Source organism: Carcharhinus amblyrhynchos, chromosome 15 (assembly GCF_965287045.1).
Source record: "Carcharhinus amblyrhynchos chromosome 15, sCarAmb.v2.hapA, whole genome shotgun sequence".
Taxonomy (NCBI): Eukaryota; Metazoa; Chordata; class Chondrichthyes; order Carcharhiniformes; family Carcharhinidae; genus Carcharhinus; species Carcharhinus amblyrhynchos.
Window position 1 is genome coordinate 31116539 of NC_137338.1, and position 19770 is coordinate 31136308.

At 41.2% G+C, this 19770-nt stretch overlaps 1 protein-coding gene across 4 annotated transcripts in view; it reads right to left on the bottom strand.

Annotated features, from left to right (window-relative positions):
• Positions 1–1287: 1287 nt before the first annotated feature.
• The window catches only part of ttc3 (tetratricopeptide repeat domain 3), a 98392-nt gene continuing 79909 nt past the window's right edge, over positions 1288–19770 (bottom strand). For all 4 annotated transcript variants that reach the window (XM_080203733.1, XM_080203731.1, XM_080203732.1 and 1 more), the window contains exons 36-43: positions 19628–19731; positions 16797–16890; positions 11191–11292; positions 9918–10330; positions 9617–9740; positions 6886–7080; positions 3840–3932; positions 1288–2514 (exon numbers count right to left, since the gene is read on the bottom strand). In XM_080203733.1, coding sequence (XP_080059859.1) covers positions 2407–2514; positions 3840–3932; positions 6886–7080; positions 9617–9740; positions 9918–10330; positions 11191–11292; positions 16797–16890; positions 19628–19731 — 1233 coding nt within the window. In that variant the 3' untranslated portion in view covers positions 1288–2406. The remainder of the gene's footprint in view (positions 2515–3839; positions 3933–6885; positions 7081–9616; positions 9741–9917; positions 10331–11190; positions 11293–16796; positions 16891–19627; positions 19732–19770) is intronic.

Here is a 19770-nt window from a genome sequence, read left to right on the forward strand (position 1 = left end):
CGAAATTTGCTGATGACACCAAGATTGGTGGAACGGCAAATTGTGCGGAGGGTGTGGAAAGTTTGCAGAAGGATCTAGATAGGCTGGGCGAATGGGCCAGGAACTGGCAAATGGAATTTAATGTTGGCAACTGTGAAGTTGTCCACTTTGGTAGGAAGGACTATTACTTACATGGCGAAAAACTGCAGCATGCAATGGTGCAGAGGGACCTCGGGGTCCTTGTGCATGAGTCACAAAAACCCAGCCTGCAGGTGGTCAGGAAGGCGAATGGGATGCTGGCCTTCAAAGCAAGGGGGATTGAATATAAAAGTAGGGAGGTCTTGCTGCAACTGTACAGGGCACTGGTGAGGCCGCAGCTGGAGTACTGTGTGCAGTTTTGGTCGCCGCACTTACGCAAGGATATTTTGGCCTTGGAGGGAGTGCAGAGGAGGTTTACTAGGCTGATACCGGAGTTGAGGGGGTTGAACAATGAGGAGAGGCTGAATAAACTAGGCTTGTACTCGTTAGACTTTAGTAGAATGAGGGGAGATCTCATTGAGACATATAAGATGATGAATGGGATGGATAGGATAAAGTTGGAGAGGCTCTTCCTGCTCAGAAAGGAGAGTAGGACTAGAGGGCACAGCCTCAAGATAAAGGGGGGGGACAGTTTAGAACAGAGTTGAGGAGGAACTTCTTCAATCTCTGGAATTCTCTGCCCGTTGAAGTGGTGGAGGCTGCCTCACTAAATATATTTAAGATGCGGGTTGATAGGTTTTTAATAGGCAAGGGGATTAAGGGTTATGGGGAGAGGGCAGGAAGGTGGAACTGAGCCGCAACAGATCAGCCATGATCTTATTGAATGGCAGGGCAGGCTCGAGGGGCTAGATGGCCTACTCCTCCTATTTCTTATGAATCCTTTATTGTTCACAAACACCATTTTGTGATTTAACATCTCACACTCAGGCATCTGATAAAGACTAGATTTTCCACAGGAGGAGAAAGGAAAAATGTTTGTAAATGAGAGGTGGGCTGGAGCAAGGTTTTTTTAAAAAAAATTCAATGTTCTGAAGATTGGCTATTGGTCATTAAGAAGTCTCAATACCAGGTTAAAGTCCAACAGGTTTACTTGGTAGCACAAGCTTTCAGAACACTGCTCCTTCATTATCAACACCTTTAACCTGGTGTTGTGAGATTTCTTACTATGCACACCCCAATCCAACGCTGTTATCTCCACATCATTGTTCATGACCATAGGGGAGGAAAGTGAATCCACATTAGACTGTAATAAACATTTTAAAGACCACATTTCTTAAAAGGTAGAATGTTTTATTTATAGATTAGTTAATACACCATCACCTTTGAGATGTAGTTCACCAGGGCAACACAACAACATAGGGTAGGTGACATGGTGTATTGCGTTGAGGAATATTTTCTCCTGCATCCCCATGTCATCCACTCTAATATTTCTTGTTTAAATTATTATGTAGTTTTTGCCAGTTCTGGCAATATGGCATTGAGCTGAGCAGCTAACCCTTTCACTCTCCACAGATGCCACCAGACCCACTAGTTATTTCCAGCATTTTGTTTTTAACACTAATGTGTGGTGTGGTGTGGTAACCTTTCCCCACTTCCCCTGATGGAACAGCTTCTTAATGAAGGTTGGCACAAATTTGAATACTAAACAAACACAGTATGCTTTTAAAATAAAAACAAAATGCTAGAAATACTTCTGTGGCCACAAACTAGGGTTGTCCAAGAGTGAAGGGGAGATTGCCCAAAACATTTAGGCCTGTGAAGATTTTTTTAAATCCTCAATTTCCCCACAATGATAGCATATATAACAAAAATACATATATAATTAATGTCTTTAACTTAATAGCTGATGCATATGTGCAAGACAAAAATCAAAATGGCACATGATGCAAGCAGGCATTGTAACTTAAGATTTCAAAAAGATACTCAGCTGGTGTACTATAAATCTTAAACTCCTTGAGAGATTATATGGTGAAAATATTAATAGTGCTCAGCTAGTTTTTCCTTTGCAGTCGTAATACAAATGTTTCAGAAACTGAGACTTTGGGATGACAATCTTTAAATTTCACATTAAATAATGCTATTTTTTTACTGATCACAGATAACCCCTCATCGGAATGAGGGGCATTTAGATCTGACGTTACAAGGAGACACTTTTTCGAAGAGTTACAGCACGGGAGCCATCATGTCTGTGCTAGCTCTCCATGTCAGCAATGCCGTTCCCCCACCATCTCCCCATAGCCCTGCACATTTTTTTTGTACTCATATTAAAATCACATGTATGTTTATGGAAAGAATGATAATTTGATGAAAAAGTTGTAGAACGTAAATGTTCACAGCAACTTCAACAATATATATATATATGTTGATTTCCTCACAGAACACACACACTTAAAAATGAAAGGCCGCTCCAGGCAGCAATGGGAAATCTTCAGGCAGCAGAGCGTGAACTCGACATGTCGGGCAGGTACTATTCTCTCTCAGCCATTGTTTGATGCACTGTAGAATATCATAAAATTCTTTAGGACATTGATTATTCTACTAATTTCACATTAGCACAAAAAATTGTTTTTAACATAGTAAGAAGTCTCACAACAACAAGTTAAAGTTCAACAGGTTCATTTCGTAGCACAAGCTCTCGGAGCACTGCTCCTTCATCAGGTGAATGGAGAGCTTAACATAATAAACAGCCCAGGGTGCTTTGCAGGAGTACATTATGGGGCAAAATTTGACACCCTAGCCACAAAGCAGATAGTCAAAGATGTAGGTTTTAAGCACTGTCTTAAAAGGAGAAAAGAGCTTGGGGTCGTGGCTGCCCATGGTGGAGCAATAAGAAGTTGGCATGCTGAAAGAGGTCAGCATGAGATGAGTGCAGATATCTTGGACAGCAGGGAGGGTTTGATTTGGGGCTGGAGGAGACAGAAGGTGAAACCATTAATGGACATGAAACAAGCAATGCTTTGATTTTAATATAGGTCAGTGAACCATAGGAGGCATAGGTGAATGGGACTTCATACAAAAAAGTTTATGGGTCAACATTGCAAGAAATAAACTATTTCTACATTCATTAAGTGCTACAACTGATCACTATGCAGGCAAGTAACAGGCAACAAAAGTTTGAGGTTGGATCATTAAATTTACAATATAATTTGATTAAACAATCTCTTCAGTCACCATTCTTTAAGATCAAGGAACTATTGGACACTAATATAGCTTTGCAGAACGATCCCCTTCTTCCTTTGTCATTCTCCCTTACCTGATTGTAAAAGCAGACCTGGAGTCTGGTTTTCCCCTTCTCTGAAGATGAGCTGCCCTCATCTTGACCACAAACCTACCATCTGGAGAAATTGCAGCAATCGCCCCATTTCTAACCCAACTCACCTGCATTTTCCAGAACTAACGGAGTGGTAAATTTTGCCTTGACATTAATAAATGGCAGCTTTCTAATTACAACATTGTAGCAATTCTTAAAAGAGTATCACACAATATGGACATGAAGGGAGAATCTAGCCTTTTATTGCTTTGTCATTTGTGAGGGGTCTTGCTGTGCATAAACTGGCTGCCACATTTCCTGCATTAAACAGTGACCTCAAAAGCACCTTTGTGACTGTAAGGCACCATTGAAATTCATGCCTGTTATTCATTTTAGATATCAATTACCTTTTCTCTTGAATGATATTTTTATTGTATTAGTAGCTAGTTTCTGCTTTGACCCAGTGCAGAAATGGTCTGGCTGGGTGATCTTTCAACGCTGTTCTTCCTTTCAATCTTGTCATTACCATTTCTGAATGACAAAAATGAGATTAATTGACAGCAATGCTTACCAATTCATGAAAGTGATGTTTGCACTGAAGTACACACGTAGTGTCTGGTGTTAAATCCTCATGACAAATAATACATGGCTCGTCATCAAATGTCTACGATGAGAAATAAGGAAAACTTTTCAACAACCAGCCTTACCAATTACAAACAATCATCTTTACTGCACTTCATTAGCTCTGCTGTGTTCCTTTCCTCATTCTTTCTCTTCACCCAATGCTCCCCCTCCACCAGTTTAGATGCATCTTGCTCAGGGCGACTTCAACATTCTGTCCTATTTGAATGTTCAAAACCGTGAGCTAGAGTTTATTTTTAATGGTCAGAATTTACTGGAATCTAGCATTTCAGGGTATGCCAAGTTAAATCAGTCCCTGTCCTCATCACCTCAAAGATGATTCTTGATCACAGCAGTTGGAGATACAAACAGGTAATAGTGCATTGCGGGGGGAGGGGGTGGAGAACAGGGCATCTGGGACCTTGATGAACCAATGAGATTAACACTGCTGTTAAAGGAATGAGTGAGCTCCCACAATGGTTACAGCACAGAAGATCCACACTGGCTCTCTGCAAGAAGAATCCAGCTATTCTCTCACCAGCCCTGCAACCTTTTCTCTTCAAATAATTATCTAATTCCCCTTTGATAGCCATAAATGATCAGCTTATATCATGCTCTCAGTTAGTGCATTCCAGATCATAACCATGCACTGCATAAAAACTGTTGTCATGTCCATATAAGGTTCTTTGGCTGATCACAAATCGGTGTCTGCTGCTTCTTATTATGTCTGCAAATCAGAATGGTTACTCTGGATGGATGGACCCTTCATAATGTTGAACTTTTATCAAATCTCCTCTGCTCTGAGAACAAACTCAGCTTCTCCAATCTCTCACCCATGGAACTATTCTAGTAAACCTTTATTATCCTCAATACATCCTTCCTAATGTGTGATGCTGAGAATTGGACACAATACTCCATTTATAAGGGGTCATTCCAATTTCTCTCTTGAAGCCTCTCTTTATAAAGAAAACAAAATACAAAAATGCTGGAAACACTTGAGTTAAAATTTCAGGCTGCTGACCTTTCAGCGTTTGCAATAAGGGGTCATCGACCTGATATCTTAGGGGCTTCCCTCTCCACACATGCTGCATTTTGTATCTCTATTTATAACATCCCAGGATCTTTTAAAGAATTTTCTCAACCTGCCCAGCCTTCTTCAACTAGGTATACCCCAAGGTCTCTGTTCCTGAACCTTCTTTAGAATTTATCTTTAGTTTGTATTGCCCTCCTCATTTTTCCTACTAAAATGTGTCACTTTGCACTTCTCTGCATTAAATTTTACTTGCCACATGGTCACCCTTTTCATCTTCTTGCCGCCTCAGTTTCTTAAAACTCACGTCAACAACAGATTTTGAAACGCTGACCTATACACTTAAGTCCAAATGATTAATATACGTGATGAGAAGTGGTTGCCACTAGTGACCTCGGGGAACGCTGCTGTATATTTTCCTCCTGTCTATAAAAGCCATTCGCCACAGCCTTGTTTGCTGTTGCTCAGCCACTTTCATATCCAGGTTCATATCCACTGCTCCTCTCGTCCATGGATCTCAGCTTTACTGGCAAGTCAATTATTGGTACTTCCTTTTAGAAGTCCATCTATGTCACACCAGCCTCATTGAAAAAAATTATTTTCCTTAATTAATCCACATTGGCCAGGCCACTATTTTGACCAGCTTTATCGTTTCCAAAGCCTACCTTCCACTGAGGTTAAATTAACTGGCATGTTGTTGCTGATTTTAATCGTCTCATTATTTTTTGAACAAAGGTATAAATCATGGAATTTCACCCATCCTCAGACACTGCTGTATTAAAGCAGGGTTGGAAGATTACAGCCAATAACGCCACAATTCCCAACCCTTACTTCCCTCAGCTGCCCAGGATCATTCCATCCAAACCTACTACTATATTTATTTTCAAGTACAACTGGCTGTTCCCATACCTCTTCATCAATTTTTAACCTATCCAGTATCTCAACCACCTTCTCCACTGGCATTTTGCCAGCTTCTTCATTGGTAAAGAAGATGCCTAGTATCCATTTGGAAACATAGCCGTGCCCACCATATCCATGCACAGATCTCCCTTTTGGTTCCCAATCAATCCTAACCCTCTTCTTAGCACTCATCTAATGTTCAAAAGACTTTTGGATGCCCTTTTATGTTAACTGCTCATCTATCTTCTGTTTCTGCTCCTCTCCTTTTCATTTTTTAAATTCAGACTGGTTCTCACTTGTGTTGTTTGAGTAACTCTCCCTCTCTTTCACCATTCACAGAGAGCTGTGATTTTTGTTGCCCTGCCTTTCCCCTCATAGGTCAATACCCAGAATATACTCAAACCATTTCTTTAAAGACCACCCATTGTTCAATTACATTTTTGACGGCTCAGAGGAACATAAGAACTATGAGCAGGAGTTTTACAATGAGTTTTACTCATCTTACATTCCAATTTACCTGTGCCAGATCTGTTCTAAACCCACTTATACTGGCACTTAAGTGTGCGCTGAATCAGGTACAGAAAGAGAAATGACGAGAACAGAAGAAAAGAGACAGACATAAAAGGTAGGATTTTTAAATTTGATATTGTCAAATCGCCAACAATTCAAACCTGAAGGAATGAAACTCCACACTTTGAATTATGTGGGCAAGAAGGGTTGATTTGTCATTAACAATTACAATGTTGCTATCAGGATACCTTTGGTGAGTTTAACGGGCAACTTTTGTGAAAATGCAACAATTTCAAAAAAATGAGATGTTATTTTCAAAAAGCAGCAAATCAGCAGGAAACACACGTTGATTTGTAATCCACGCAGTATCTTCCTGTCTCACATTGCTAGTCAATTTGCACATTAACAACTTTGTGCTTCGTTCACACTGTTGTTTTTTCAAAGTTTGGGCAAGATTTTGATAGACTTTGATTCAGTGTGTCAGGGGTCTGTTGTCTTTTCTTATCCCTACCATTATAGTGGAAGGTAGTGAAAAATATACTTGATTGTCACTTACTGCAGGATTGCTTCCATGCCACTGTGAGGCAGTCTGAACTGTGACAGATTTCCAAGGTTGTGCACGGATGTTTCCAGCAGCTGGGGGAGTATTTGGTCTCGAGCTCTCACTCAATGCTCCAGCTGGAGCAGCAAAACCAGAGGCTGGCCTTGGGGAAGCCAGGACTGCAGTCTGTTGAATGTTGGAAGATGGAATCTGTAAGGGCAGGGTAGGGAAAAACAAACATACAACCACCATTAAATCTGTTAAATGCTCTTCATTAAAAATAAGAAATTCTGACAACACTATCTAATTTTGATTTCACTAAACTATCATACATACATTCAGGTTACAATCTCTAAATAGTATTGCAGAATTAAGTTTAATATTTTTCATTGAGTTTATTAATATTTGCCTTCTCTTGCCTAAAACTTACAAGTGAACAGGTTTAGGAAGGGAAATTTCAGAGCCTATCAAATTTTGAATAATAACGTTCCTATGAAACAGCTACAGATATTTTATTATGCTAAAGGTGCCATAGCAATGCAAGCTGTTTTAGCTTTAGAATGATCTGTTACGAATGCCACCCTGTGGATCACAGCACAACTTTATATACCATGCAATATTTCTCCAAGAATCGTGGAGACCAGTGCAGCGACCCTGCTGCAAACCAGCTGAGATTACGGGTGACCCAGTAGCCCAGTGGTTAGCATTTCTGCCTCACAGCGCCAGGGTTCTGGGTTTGATTTCTGGCTTGGGTCACTATGTGGAGCTTGCATGTTCTCCCCGTCTGCATGGGTTTCTTCCGGGCGCTCCAGTTTCCTTCCACAGTCCGAAAGACATGCTAATTAGGTGCACTGATCCAAACAGGTGCTGACATGTAGCGCCTAGGGGAATTTCACTATAACTTCATTGCAGTGTTAATGTAATCCTTACTTGTGACTAATAAATAAAAACTTTATTATCCCCTCCAATGGCTGAAAGTAAAAGTAATGTTGCGATTTATGTTTCGCCTCAGTTAAAACAATACTGAGCACAGCTTTTCCACTGAAGGTGACATTTCAAAAGTTGCTGACAGGCTTTGGAGGAACACGAGCACAATGTCTTCGGCGCTCACCTTTGTAGTTTAAGGAGTTTCAGATCAAATTCAAATCCTCCTACAATGGCAGAGTTTTCTGAAATGGGCACTCTCTGGGAAGTGTCTAAGGTGTTGGAATATAAACTGACATCAGCTGCTGCTACAGCAGCCATTGTGTAATGGAACTGAGCGTTGGAGTGAATGGAGGGAGATTACTGAAGCAATGTCGAGCAATCAACTATCAATAGTGACTTGGGGACTCTTGGATTATGGCTGATCATCAAGCACCTATCTATTCTAATCCTGTTTTCCAGCATTTTGTCCATAACCTTGTATGCTACAGCATTTCAAGTGCTCCTCTCAATGCTTCTTAACTGTTGAGGCTTCCTGCTTCTACCACCCTCTAAATCTCCTGCCCTTACCTTAAATCTATGCTCCCTGGTTATTGACCCCGTTTATCTATGTCCCCTCATATTTGTACACATCAATCAGGTCCTCCTTCAGCTTCTTCTGCTCTAAGGAAAATAACCCCAGCCAAACCAGCCTCTCTTCATTGCTGGAAACACTCCAGCCCAGGCAGCATCCTGGTTTATCTCCTCTGCACCCTTTCTAGTGCAATCATATGCTTCCTGTAGCGTGGTGACCAGAACTGCCACACAGCTCTAGTTGTGGCCTCGTGAGCATTTCAGACAGCTCCATCATAACCTCCCTGCTTTTATAGTCAGTGCCTCGGCTAATAAAAGCAAGTTTCTCATATGCCTTCTTAACATTATTTACCTGTCCTGCTGTCTTCAGGGATCTTTAGGCATCTGTGCTTCCTAGGGTCCTACCATTCATTGTGTACTCCCTTGCCTTGTTAGTCCTCCCAAAGTGCATCACCTCTCACTTTTCAGGGTTAAATTCCATCTGTCACTGTTCTGCCCATCTCTATTATCCTGTAAATTAAGGCTTTCCTCACTATTTAACACACCATCAATTTTCCTGCCATCTGCAAAATTACTGATCATAGCCCCCATATTCACATCCAGATCATAAGTACACTGCAAACAACAAGAGACCAGCACTTATCCCAGTCACCCTTTGCCTCCTGTCACTAAGCCAATTTTGGATCCAATTTACCAAATTGCCCTGAATCCTAGGGATCTTACTTTCCTGACCAGCCTCCATGCGGGATCTTGTCAAAATCCTACTGAAGTCCAATTAACTGCCCTGCCTTCATCTACACACCTAATCACTTCCTTGAAAAATTCAAATAAATTAGTTAGATGTGAACACCCCCCCCCCCCCCCAAAACAAAGCCAAACCCTCGATTAATCCCTGTCTCTCAAAGTGGAGATTAATTACGTCCCTCAGCATTCTTTCCAATAATTTCCCTATCACTGATTTAATACTTAATGGCCTGTAATTCCTGGTTTATCTGTCTTCCCTTCTTGAATAATAGTACCACATTAGCCATCTGCCAGTCCTCTGGCACCTCTCCTGTGGCCTGAGATGATTTGAAAATGGTATGGATGGCATTCAAACTTTTATCTCACCACATTCTTGTTCCATACACACTACAGGAATAAACCTTTAAACTACACAGACCCCTTCTCCATCCTGTTCAACAGTAACGAGGTGCAAGATAGGAATCAACATTTAACATTTGTACGATACACAGTGCGAAACTCTCACCCTTTTGTCTTGATGATCCAAGATGAGTTCTGCCACTCTGTTGATTATTTCATCGTATACTAATCCAGAAAGGGAACCACCGTTTGCATTCCGGACTTCTTTAATGAAGTTTGTCAGACTGGCCCTAAAGAGCAGAATCCAGTATTGGTTACAAAACACTTATTGCTGACCTTATTTATTACTGCACTGCTAAAACCCAGCATACTTTGATTAGCTTTAAACTAACCCAGCTCAGGATAACGGAAATGTTCATGGAAGATCATGTAAACTTTAACTGTGATTAATTTGGCCTCATCCTCACCTTGTATGATGGGGGAACATGGTCACAAGACGGTTCATGATTTTATCAAAGCTGTTCTTGGGTTGCTGTGATGTTGTATTCACAGGTTGGCTTGTAAGAGGCTGAATATCAGCAGAGGTTGTATATTCAGGTAGTAAAGGTTTTGCTGATCTATTACTTATTGGTAACCAGGCAGACTGATGTTTTGCCAAAGACGTGTCATGTTGAATTTGGTTTGCAGAAGACATGTTTTGAAAACTAGGTGTCACAGGTAGAGCTTTAGGCTTTACTTTAGCAGTTCCTTGGGCTGCTTGCATTAGAGAAGGTAGAGGTTTGTGCGTTGTACCAGCTTGTGGAATGGATGGAGTCTCACTTGTAGAAGGGAAAGATGCTATAATAGCAGGATCAACAAAGCTTCCATTCTTCAGTATTATCTGAAATAAATGGCAACAAGATCAAAATTTTTTTTTCTGTATACTATGTTGTTTTCTTTCCAAACTCAGTTGCTTAAGTGGTACATTACTTTATCCACAAGCAGATAGTCAAACACATATTTGGATGCATCACCCAAGATACTTGCTTCCACTTGCAAACATGATTTATGTCATTTAGCTCCCTTTACTGTTGCTGAAACTCATTCAGTCTTTTGATATTTCCAGGCTTTTTAAATGTCCTCTGTGACTTCCTAGGCACTGCCCCACATAATAAATTCTAACTCGCCCTGAACTCTACTACTTATATCCTGCCTCGATTTGTGCTCACTCTCTGGTGCCGCAATTTCAAAATTCTTGTCCCATCTTCAAATCCCTACAGGGCATCATTTCATCCTTGCCACTACAACTTCTCTTAGATTCCTTCATTCCTGGCCACATTCTTTATTCTAACTTGTAGGAGGTGCATTGGCCTAGTGGTACTTTTACTTGATTATGAACCCAGAAACTCAGCTAATGTTCTGGGGACCTAGTTTCAAATCCCGCCACAGCAGACGGTGGAATTTGAATTCAAAACAAAAAAGATCTGGAATTATGAATCTACTGGTGACTATGAAACCATTATCAATTATCAGAAAAACTCATATGGTTCACTAATCTCCTTTTAGGGAACAAAATCTGCTGTCCTTATCTGATCTAGTCTACATGTGACTCTATGGTTTTGTTTGATCAATGTTCAATTCTATCTAATTTGAATTACCTGAAGTATAATTGAAGTCTGATTTAAGCTCTTTGACAGAATGCATCTGTATGGTTTCAAAAATGTAAGCTTGTGTGGAAAAAAGATTTATTTAAATACTTACATTAGAATTTGGCCATGCTGGAAGGCTTGGAATATTCACCATTGGAAGGCTGTTTAGCTGTGTTCCATCTTTCACCAGAGTCATCTGATTATGAAAGAGTATCTGTAAAATTTGAATACTTTGTTTTATTGCTCAAGCTTGAGTTTTCAAACCCTTTTTTGCAAAACATGCTGCTGACAAACACCATAAACACATCCAGAAAATGTGTGGTCTCAGGTCAGTGCAGCATGTCGAGAGAATGTGAACATTATTTGGTACCCAAATGAAAGAAGCACATAAAGACAGCTGACTCCAGAATCATCCCATCTTTGATATTAGGCTGTAAGACTTAGAAGCAAAATTAGACCACTCGGCCATTAAGTTATTCAATGTGTCAGGTAATCTATAGAATTTTAGATAGATTTTTTTAACATTGTCTTTCTCCACAACAAAGACAAAACTTAAAAGTTAAAGTTAGTAAAATGGGCACTGCTCCAATTCATAAGGTGAGGAGTGATTTAGCAAAAGTGGACTGGAAACTACTACTTCAAGATAAATAAGTATCAGAACACTGTGGTTGCCCCCTCAGCAACAAATATACCATGTTGCATACTGTTGAGGGGGCGACCTACTAGTGGTAAGCCAGGCTGACCAGATCTCCAGCACTGAATCCATTTCTGTGCCTCAGAAGGGAAGGTGGAAGAGCAGGAGAGCAATAGTAATTGGGGACGCGATGGTTAGAGGGACAGATAGGAGGTTCTGTGGCAGCAAAAGAAACTCATGGTTGGTACGTTGCCTCCCAGGTGCAAGAGTCCATGATGTCTCGGACCGTTTTTCAGGACCCTTAAGGGGGAAGGGGATCAGTCGCAGGTCGTGGCGCACATTGGTACCAACAATGTAGGTAGGAGAAGGGATGGGGATCTAAAACAGGAATTTAGGGAGCTAGGATGGAAACTGAGCCAGGACAAAGCAGGTTGTCATCTCTGGTTTGTTGCCGGTGCCACGTGCTAGTGGATTGAGGAATAGGGAGAGAGTGCAGATTAACATGTGGCTGCAAGAACGGTGTAGGAGAGAGGACTTCATTTACATGGATAATTGAAGCACCTTCTGGGGAAGGTGGGACCTGTACAAACAGGACGGTTTGCACCTGAACCAGAGGGGTAGCAATATCCTGGGAGGGAAATTTGCTACAGCTCTTCGGGGGAGGGGGGTTTAAACTAATTTGTCAGGGGGATGAGAAAATGAGCTGTAGTCCAATACTGTGTGTCCTTGATAGGTATGTCCCTGGCAGGCAAGGAGGGAGGAAATGGCCGAGTGAGGGAACCATAGTTCACAAAGGAGGTTGAATGTCTTGTCAAGAGGAAAAAGGAAGTGAATGTAAGAATGAAAAAACAAGGTTCAGTTGGATCGCTTGAGGGTTACAAGGTAGCTAGGAATGAGTTTAAAAAAGGGCTTAGGTGAGCTAGGAGGGGGCTTGAGAAGTCCTTGGTGGGTCAGATAAAGGAAAACACCAAGGCTTTTCACTCTTATGTGAGAAATAAATGAATAACCAGGGTGATGTTAGGGCCAGTCAAGGATAGTAGTGGGAACTTGTGCATGGAGTCAGAAGAGGTAGGTGAGGTGTTGAAAGAATACTTTTCTTCAGTGTTCACTAAGGAGAGGGGCCATGTTTTTGGGGATGAGATGTGACACAGGCTGATAGGATGGAGGAGGTAGATGTTCTAAGGGAAAACGTATTAGCAATTTTGAAAAACCTGAGGGTCGATAAGTCCCCTGAGCCAGATGGAACACATCCTAGGTTACTTTGGGAGGCAAGAGATGAGATTGTGGAGAGTTTAACTTTGATCTTTGGATCCTCACTATCAACGGGGATTGTGCCAGAGGACTGGAGAGTGGTGAATGTTGTTCATCTGTTCAAGGAAAGAAATAGGAAAGACCTTGATAATTATAGGCCAGTTAGTCTTACTTCGGTGGTCGGTAAGTTAAATGAAAAGGATCCGAGAGATAGGATTTATGACCATTTGGAAAGGTACAGCTTAATCCAGAATAGTTAGCACGGTTTCATGAGGGGTAAGTCCTGCCTCACAAATTTGATTGAATTCTTTGAGGAGTTAAGTAAGTGTGTAGATGAAGGTAGAACAGTTGATGTCGTATACATGGATTTTAGTAAGGCATTTAATAAAGTTCCCCATGGTATGCTCATGAAGAAAGTGAGGAGGTGTGGGATAGAAGGAAATTTGGCCAATTGGATAAGTAACTGGCTGTCTCAGAGGACAGAGGGTAATGATGGAGGGAAAATTTTCAGACTGGAGGCCAGTTGCCAGCGGTGTACCACAGGGATCAGTGCGGGGTCCTCTGCTACTTGTGATTTTTATCAATGACTTGGAAGAGGGGGCTGAAGGGTGGGTCAGTAAATTTGCTGATGACACCAAGATTGGTGGAGTAGTGGATGAGGTGGAGGGCTTTTGTAGGCTGCAAAGCGACATTGATAGGATGCAGAGCTGAGCAGAAAAGTGGCAGATGGAGTTTAACCCTGATAGGTGCGAGGTGATTCATTTTGTTAAAACAAACTTGAATGCGGATTACAGGGTCAACGGCAGGGTTCTGAGGAATGTGGAGGAACAGAGAGATCTTGGGGTTCATATCCACAGATCTCAGAAGGTTGCCACTCAAGTGGATAGAGCCGTGAAGAAGCATTTATTAACAGGGGGTTTGAGTTTAAGAGCCATGGGGTTATGCTGCAACTATACCAGACCTTGGTGAGACCACGTTTGGAATATTGCGTGCAGTTCTGGTCACCTCATTGTAAGAAGGATGTGGAAGCATTGGACAGAGTGCAGAGGAGATTTACAAGGAGGCTATCTGGTTTGGAGGATAGGTCTTATGAGGAAAGGTTGAGGGAGCTGGGGCTTTTCTCTTTGGAGTGGAGGAGGATGAGAGGCAACTTAGAGGTTTATAAGATGATGAGGGGATAGATAGTCTCTGCACATCCACTCTATCTCCTCGGGTGGATGGTAGTTGTTACTAGAGTGCATAATGATAAGATTCATGGTAGGAGATATAGGTGGGATATCCGAGATAGATTCTTCACTCAGAGAGTAGTTGGGATGTGGAATGCACTGCCTGCTGTGATAGACACTTTAAGAACTTTCAAGCGGGTATTGGATAGGCACATGGAGCATACCAGAGTGGCTCACCTTGATCTTGGTTTTGGACTTAGCTCGGCACAACAGAGGGCCTGTACTGTGCTGTACTGTTCTATGTTCTAACAGTGGGAAGTAATCAAGGGGTGGAGGGGTGGGGGGAGGATTCAAAAAATTGGGAGAAAACATGTTCCTGCAAAAAAAAGGGTGGAGTGGCTAAATCTAGGGCCCCCTATATGTCAAGGTGCTGGTTGAGGAGCTCACAGGATAAGTTTTCTTTTTATGCTTTATGTCAGACAGTGAACGAAATGCCAAGAGGACAAGAGAAAGGAGGGTTGAAATCAAAAGGGAAATCAGAAAAGCAAAGAAAGGGCATGAAAGAATACTGACAAGCAAAATCAAGGAGAACCCAAAGATGTTTCATCAATACATTGAGAAAGGAAAACTAAACAAAGAGCAGGGCCAAAGTCCATAAAAGTTACTGATGTATGGTGATAAAGAATATGGTTCTTAATCCTTTGTGAGAGGGACAATACAGACATTGTAACTGGGGACAAATATGAAGGATTGGATGTGATAAACATGGAGATAGGGGAAATATCAAGTGGATTAGCATCCTTGAATCATAGAATCCCTTCAATGCAGATGGAGGCCATTCAACCCATCAAATCTGCACTGGCTCTCTGACAGAGCATTTTACCCACACCCACCTCCCTTGCTCCATTCCCTTAACTCCATGCATTGGTCCACTAATCCCCCTAACCTACACATCTTGAGACACTAAGGGGCAATTTAGCATGACCTAACCTGCACATCTTTAGACTGTGGAAGGAAATCAGAGCACTCAGAGGAAACCCACACAGACATGGGGAGAACATGCAGACTCCACACAGACAATGACCCAAGGCCAGAACTGAACCCGAGTGTCTGGTGCTGTGAGGCAGCAGTGCTAACTGGATAAATCATCAGTGGATAAATCACCAGGGCCAGATAAAATGTATCCCAAGTTCTTAAAGAAACCAGGGAGGAAACTGTACAGGTTATGGCCATCATTTTCCGATCCTCATTAGATATAGGTGAGGTGATGAACGATTGCTAATGTTGTACTTTATTTAAACAGGGAGCAAGGGGTAGATTGAATAATTGCACACCAGTCCACTTGACCTCGGTAGTGGCAAAAATACTGGAATCAATTCTGAGATTCTGGATAAACCGTCATTTAGAAGGCACAGATTAATCAAGGGTCATCAACATGGATTGGTTAAGAGAAGGTTGTGTCTGACTAATTTGATTACTTTCTTGAAGAGGTAACAGGGAGAATTGATGAGGATAGTGCAGTTGATGTTGTCTGCATGGATTTTAGCAAGGCTTTTACTGGTTAAAAAAATAAAAGCCCATGGAATCCATGGGTGTAGCACTCTAGATACAAAATTGGGTCAGTGGCAGGAAACAAACGGTAATGTTTTTGTGACTGGACAGTCTTTTCCAGTAGGCTTCTGCAGCTCAGCACTAGGTCCCCTGATTTTTATAGTACATATTAAATGATTTGGACTTAATCCGAAGGGGAACATCTTGAAGTTTGCAGATTACAAAAATTGGCTGTGAAATAGATAGCAAGGAGGACGATCTTAATAGATTGGTAAGAACATAGAATGGTAAGGTGGGCAGAAAAATAGCAATTAGAATTTAACACAGAGAAATATGAGGTTATGTATTTAGGGAGGTCAAACAAAGCAAAGGATTACACAATAAAGGGGATACCGAGAGATGTAGAGGAAGTAGGAACCTTCGAGCGAATGTCCACAGATCCCTGAAGGTAGTAGGACAAGGTTAAGAAAGCATTTGCAATCCTATTTATTAGGCATAAAATATAAAAGCAGGGAGGTTTTGCTGGAACTACATAAAACATTTGTTAGGCCACAACTTGAGTACTGTGGGCAGATCTGGTCACTTTAGTGCAATTATATCCTTTCTATTAGAGAGAGGGTACAGAGGAGATTTAAGAGGATGTTTCCAGGACTGGAAAATTGCAGCTGAGGAAAGGATGGGTAGGCTGGGCTGTTCTCCTTGGAACAGAGGCAGCAGATGAGAATTGATCGAGATGCCCAAAATTGAGAGACATATGGGAATCATCTATTTATTTAGCAGAGAGCTCAGTGACAAGATTTAAAGTGATTGCTAGATAGATTACAGTGGAGATGAAGAAAAGAATTTTCACCCTGAGGTGGTAGAGGTCTGGAACTCTGCCTGAAAGGGTAGTTGGGGCAGAAACCAAATACTGGAAAGTTGAATTTAGGCTGGGTGCTTTTTTTTTGGTTGCAGCAGCCACGATAGATGCTGTTAACTTTCCACAATGCTAAACCCAGTAAACATTCTTTTTCAATTAGCTATTTTGTTTTGGCAATGGTGTTGATGAAGGTAGCAGTACACCCTGGAACAGAAGGCAATTGCCACACAATTGTGCCAAATCCAAAACAAACTCACCTCAGTTTGACGGATTTGCTGCTTGATTGCAGATAGAAAAGACTCCCAAGATGAAATTGAGCTCTGCAGTTGTGGCATGGCTGAGATGGAGCTGCTGCATAAAGACAGACTATTCAGATATCAGAAGATCTTTCTTAGAAATGCAAGCACTGTTGCTTTAACACTTACACTGATACGGGTCTTGTCAGGCCTTTCCTTCAAGCTCATTATTTGTGTGCACATCTTTGTCATATTTTGGGAATATGTTTCTCACTGGAAAGAATTATACTTTGATCCCTGCATATATTAATTTCATGATGTAGTTATTTATGGCAGAGCTGAATTTATAACCCACTCTTAATTGCCTGTGAAGAGCCCTCTTTGCAAAGCATTTTTAAATCCAAATGATTTACTAGTCTAACTCAGGGGGTGTTAAGTCATACCCAGATTAAGACATGAATGATTGTGGTGAATAATAATGAGGTGTTTGGAAAAAAAATATACAAAAACATGGTCATATACAAACAAAAGTTGTCATTGTCTTCTGATGTGAGTCGACAAGTTACCAAATTTAGTGATTTTAATTTTCATTTTGTGTTACCAGAATGGAATTTAAACTCTCCACCACTGAGCTCCCAGTACCACTGCCAGCGAGCTAATGTGCCCTTGAAACTGGCACATGTTAGACAAGGTCAAGATGAGGGTCAAATGTAGTAAGGACACAAAAATAACTACGTGGAGTTGCAAAACAGGGCAAGAACAGGGAGTGCAAATGGATCAAATTTGATTATACCAAAAAGAGTACACGGCTAATGAATTTGGAAGAGATAGCCTAGAAATTAATAAATGGGCTTAATAAAATACTTAAATGGACAGGACAATGGTAGATAAAACGGAATGGATACAAGATTGGATGTGCTGCACAGCAAAGCACAAGGCAAGAGATCTAGGAGTTTTAACAGAATCAACATGCTCAACTAGTGCAGAAGAAGTGTCATTTCCACATTCAAGGTCAACATCTATTAAACAAATAGACCTCTGAAATGTCCTGCACATTTCCCACATTTCTGCTCTCATCCCTGCCCCGGAGAACCACATTAACACTCTCTTGTCCTCACCTCCCACCCCACTGGCCTCTGTATTCAACGTCTTTTCTGGCCAATTCTGTTACCTCCAGCGTGATGCTATCTTTCAGTTGGGACCATTCCATCGTGATCCATTGCTCAGTCACCCCCAAGACACCACTTTTCCATGAAAATACAGGAGATGGCAGACCTGCCCTTTTGCTTCCTCTCTCATCATCCAAGGCCTCAAACATTCCTCCCAGGTGAAGCTGTGATTTAAGAATGCTTTTTCAATCTAGTTTACTGCATTCCTTGCCCACAGTGTGGTCTCCTCTACACTGCCAAGACTAAGCACACATTGTTTCATGTAATACTGTGCAAGGTTACTAATTAACCCTGCCTCATTGCACAATGACCTACAAGGAGTCAAGGGTTATAGCTGACAGACAGGAAAGTGGAGTCAAGGTCACAATCAGATCAGCCATGTCACCGAATGGTGGAGCAGAATTAAAGGGCTGAACAGCATACTCCTACTTTTATTTCTTATTCATGAGTTTGTTGTTCATCATACTGAATTTATAAATTATCTAACATGCATTCTATGAACTAATCCTGTATACTGTTACAAATCTGATTAGGCCAATCTATGTGAAGATTAAAGACATCCATGATTACCATATTACCCTTCTTACAATGCACTTCTAATTTCTTGATTTATACTCTGCTCTTCACTATGCTGTTAACAGGCTTATAAACAACTTCTTCCAGTGTTTGTTGCCCTTTTTTCTTTTAATTGGTAACTTCTGGTAATTTGAATTGGCTTTTTTTTAAATTAGAAGTAAAGTCCAATCATGAGCTGGTCCCCACATGAGGGACAAACAAGATCCAAGCTGACAAGACAAGAGCTTACGTTCCAACTTGGGCTCAAGATCCAAACTGACAGGATGGGGCATTGCACCCCCTCCCGGGCTTGATCTAATGCTTCATCTTAGCCAAAATGCCAAGATGGCTTTGAAAAATTGCATCAAGTAAAGCCTCAGTTTAACCCTATTGACTACCTGGAGCCTTTACTCCACCCCAGCCAGGGCAAACCACAATCGCAGGTGTCAGCACACACCGCCAGTGCAATAGGCTAGCCTCGTCCCTGCCTTATCATGATTTCACCCCTGCCAGGTATTCTACATTTTGATTTTCTGAACTAAGCTCCTTTCTCATTACTGCCTTTAGCCCATCTTTGATTATCATGGTGACCCCTCTTTTCCCATTTTTTTTTTTAACCTCTTCTAAATGTAAAAATCTTGCAATATTTAATCAGTCTTGATGAGCAAAAAACAGTTTTGACAGTTTGGTTCTTTTTTCAGCAACACTAAACTCTGTGCTGCCAAGTGAATACTTGAATAATTATTTCCCAAAACTGGTCACTTTGCAACCAAATCTCTGTATTGGCTAATTAATCAAAACCATTTATTTCTATCCGTGATATTCATTCACTTTTTGATTGTGAATTATTTTTTAAATTATAAGTAGGATAAATTAAGTATTTGTTTAAAGTGCAGCCCAAGTGCCCCTCCTTGTTGCTGTGACATCACATTGCAAGGTGAAAATCCAGTATTTGTTTAACAACCGAATGCCAGAGTAATTGGGGAACTTGAGGATTTTGTTTGCCTGGATAAAGAGAAATGGTCTAAAAGGCCTTCCTTACCGCTAATTAACTTGTGCGAAACTGGCACCAGGTGGCAGGGGTAGCCCCTAACCAGAGCACTATAGATCAGACTACACCAGTCTCACCTGGCAGCAGCAGCTTTCATTTTATCCAGAAAACCTTTTGCATCTTCAGCTGCTCTGTAATGGAAAAACAACTGTGTATTCCGCCAGCTTTCCAGTGCAGACACCTAAGCAAAGATGAGGGAGAGATAATATAATTAATATAA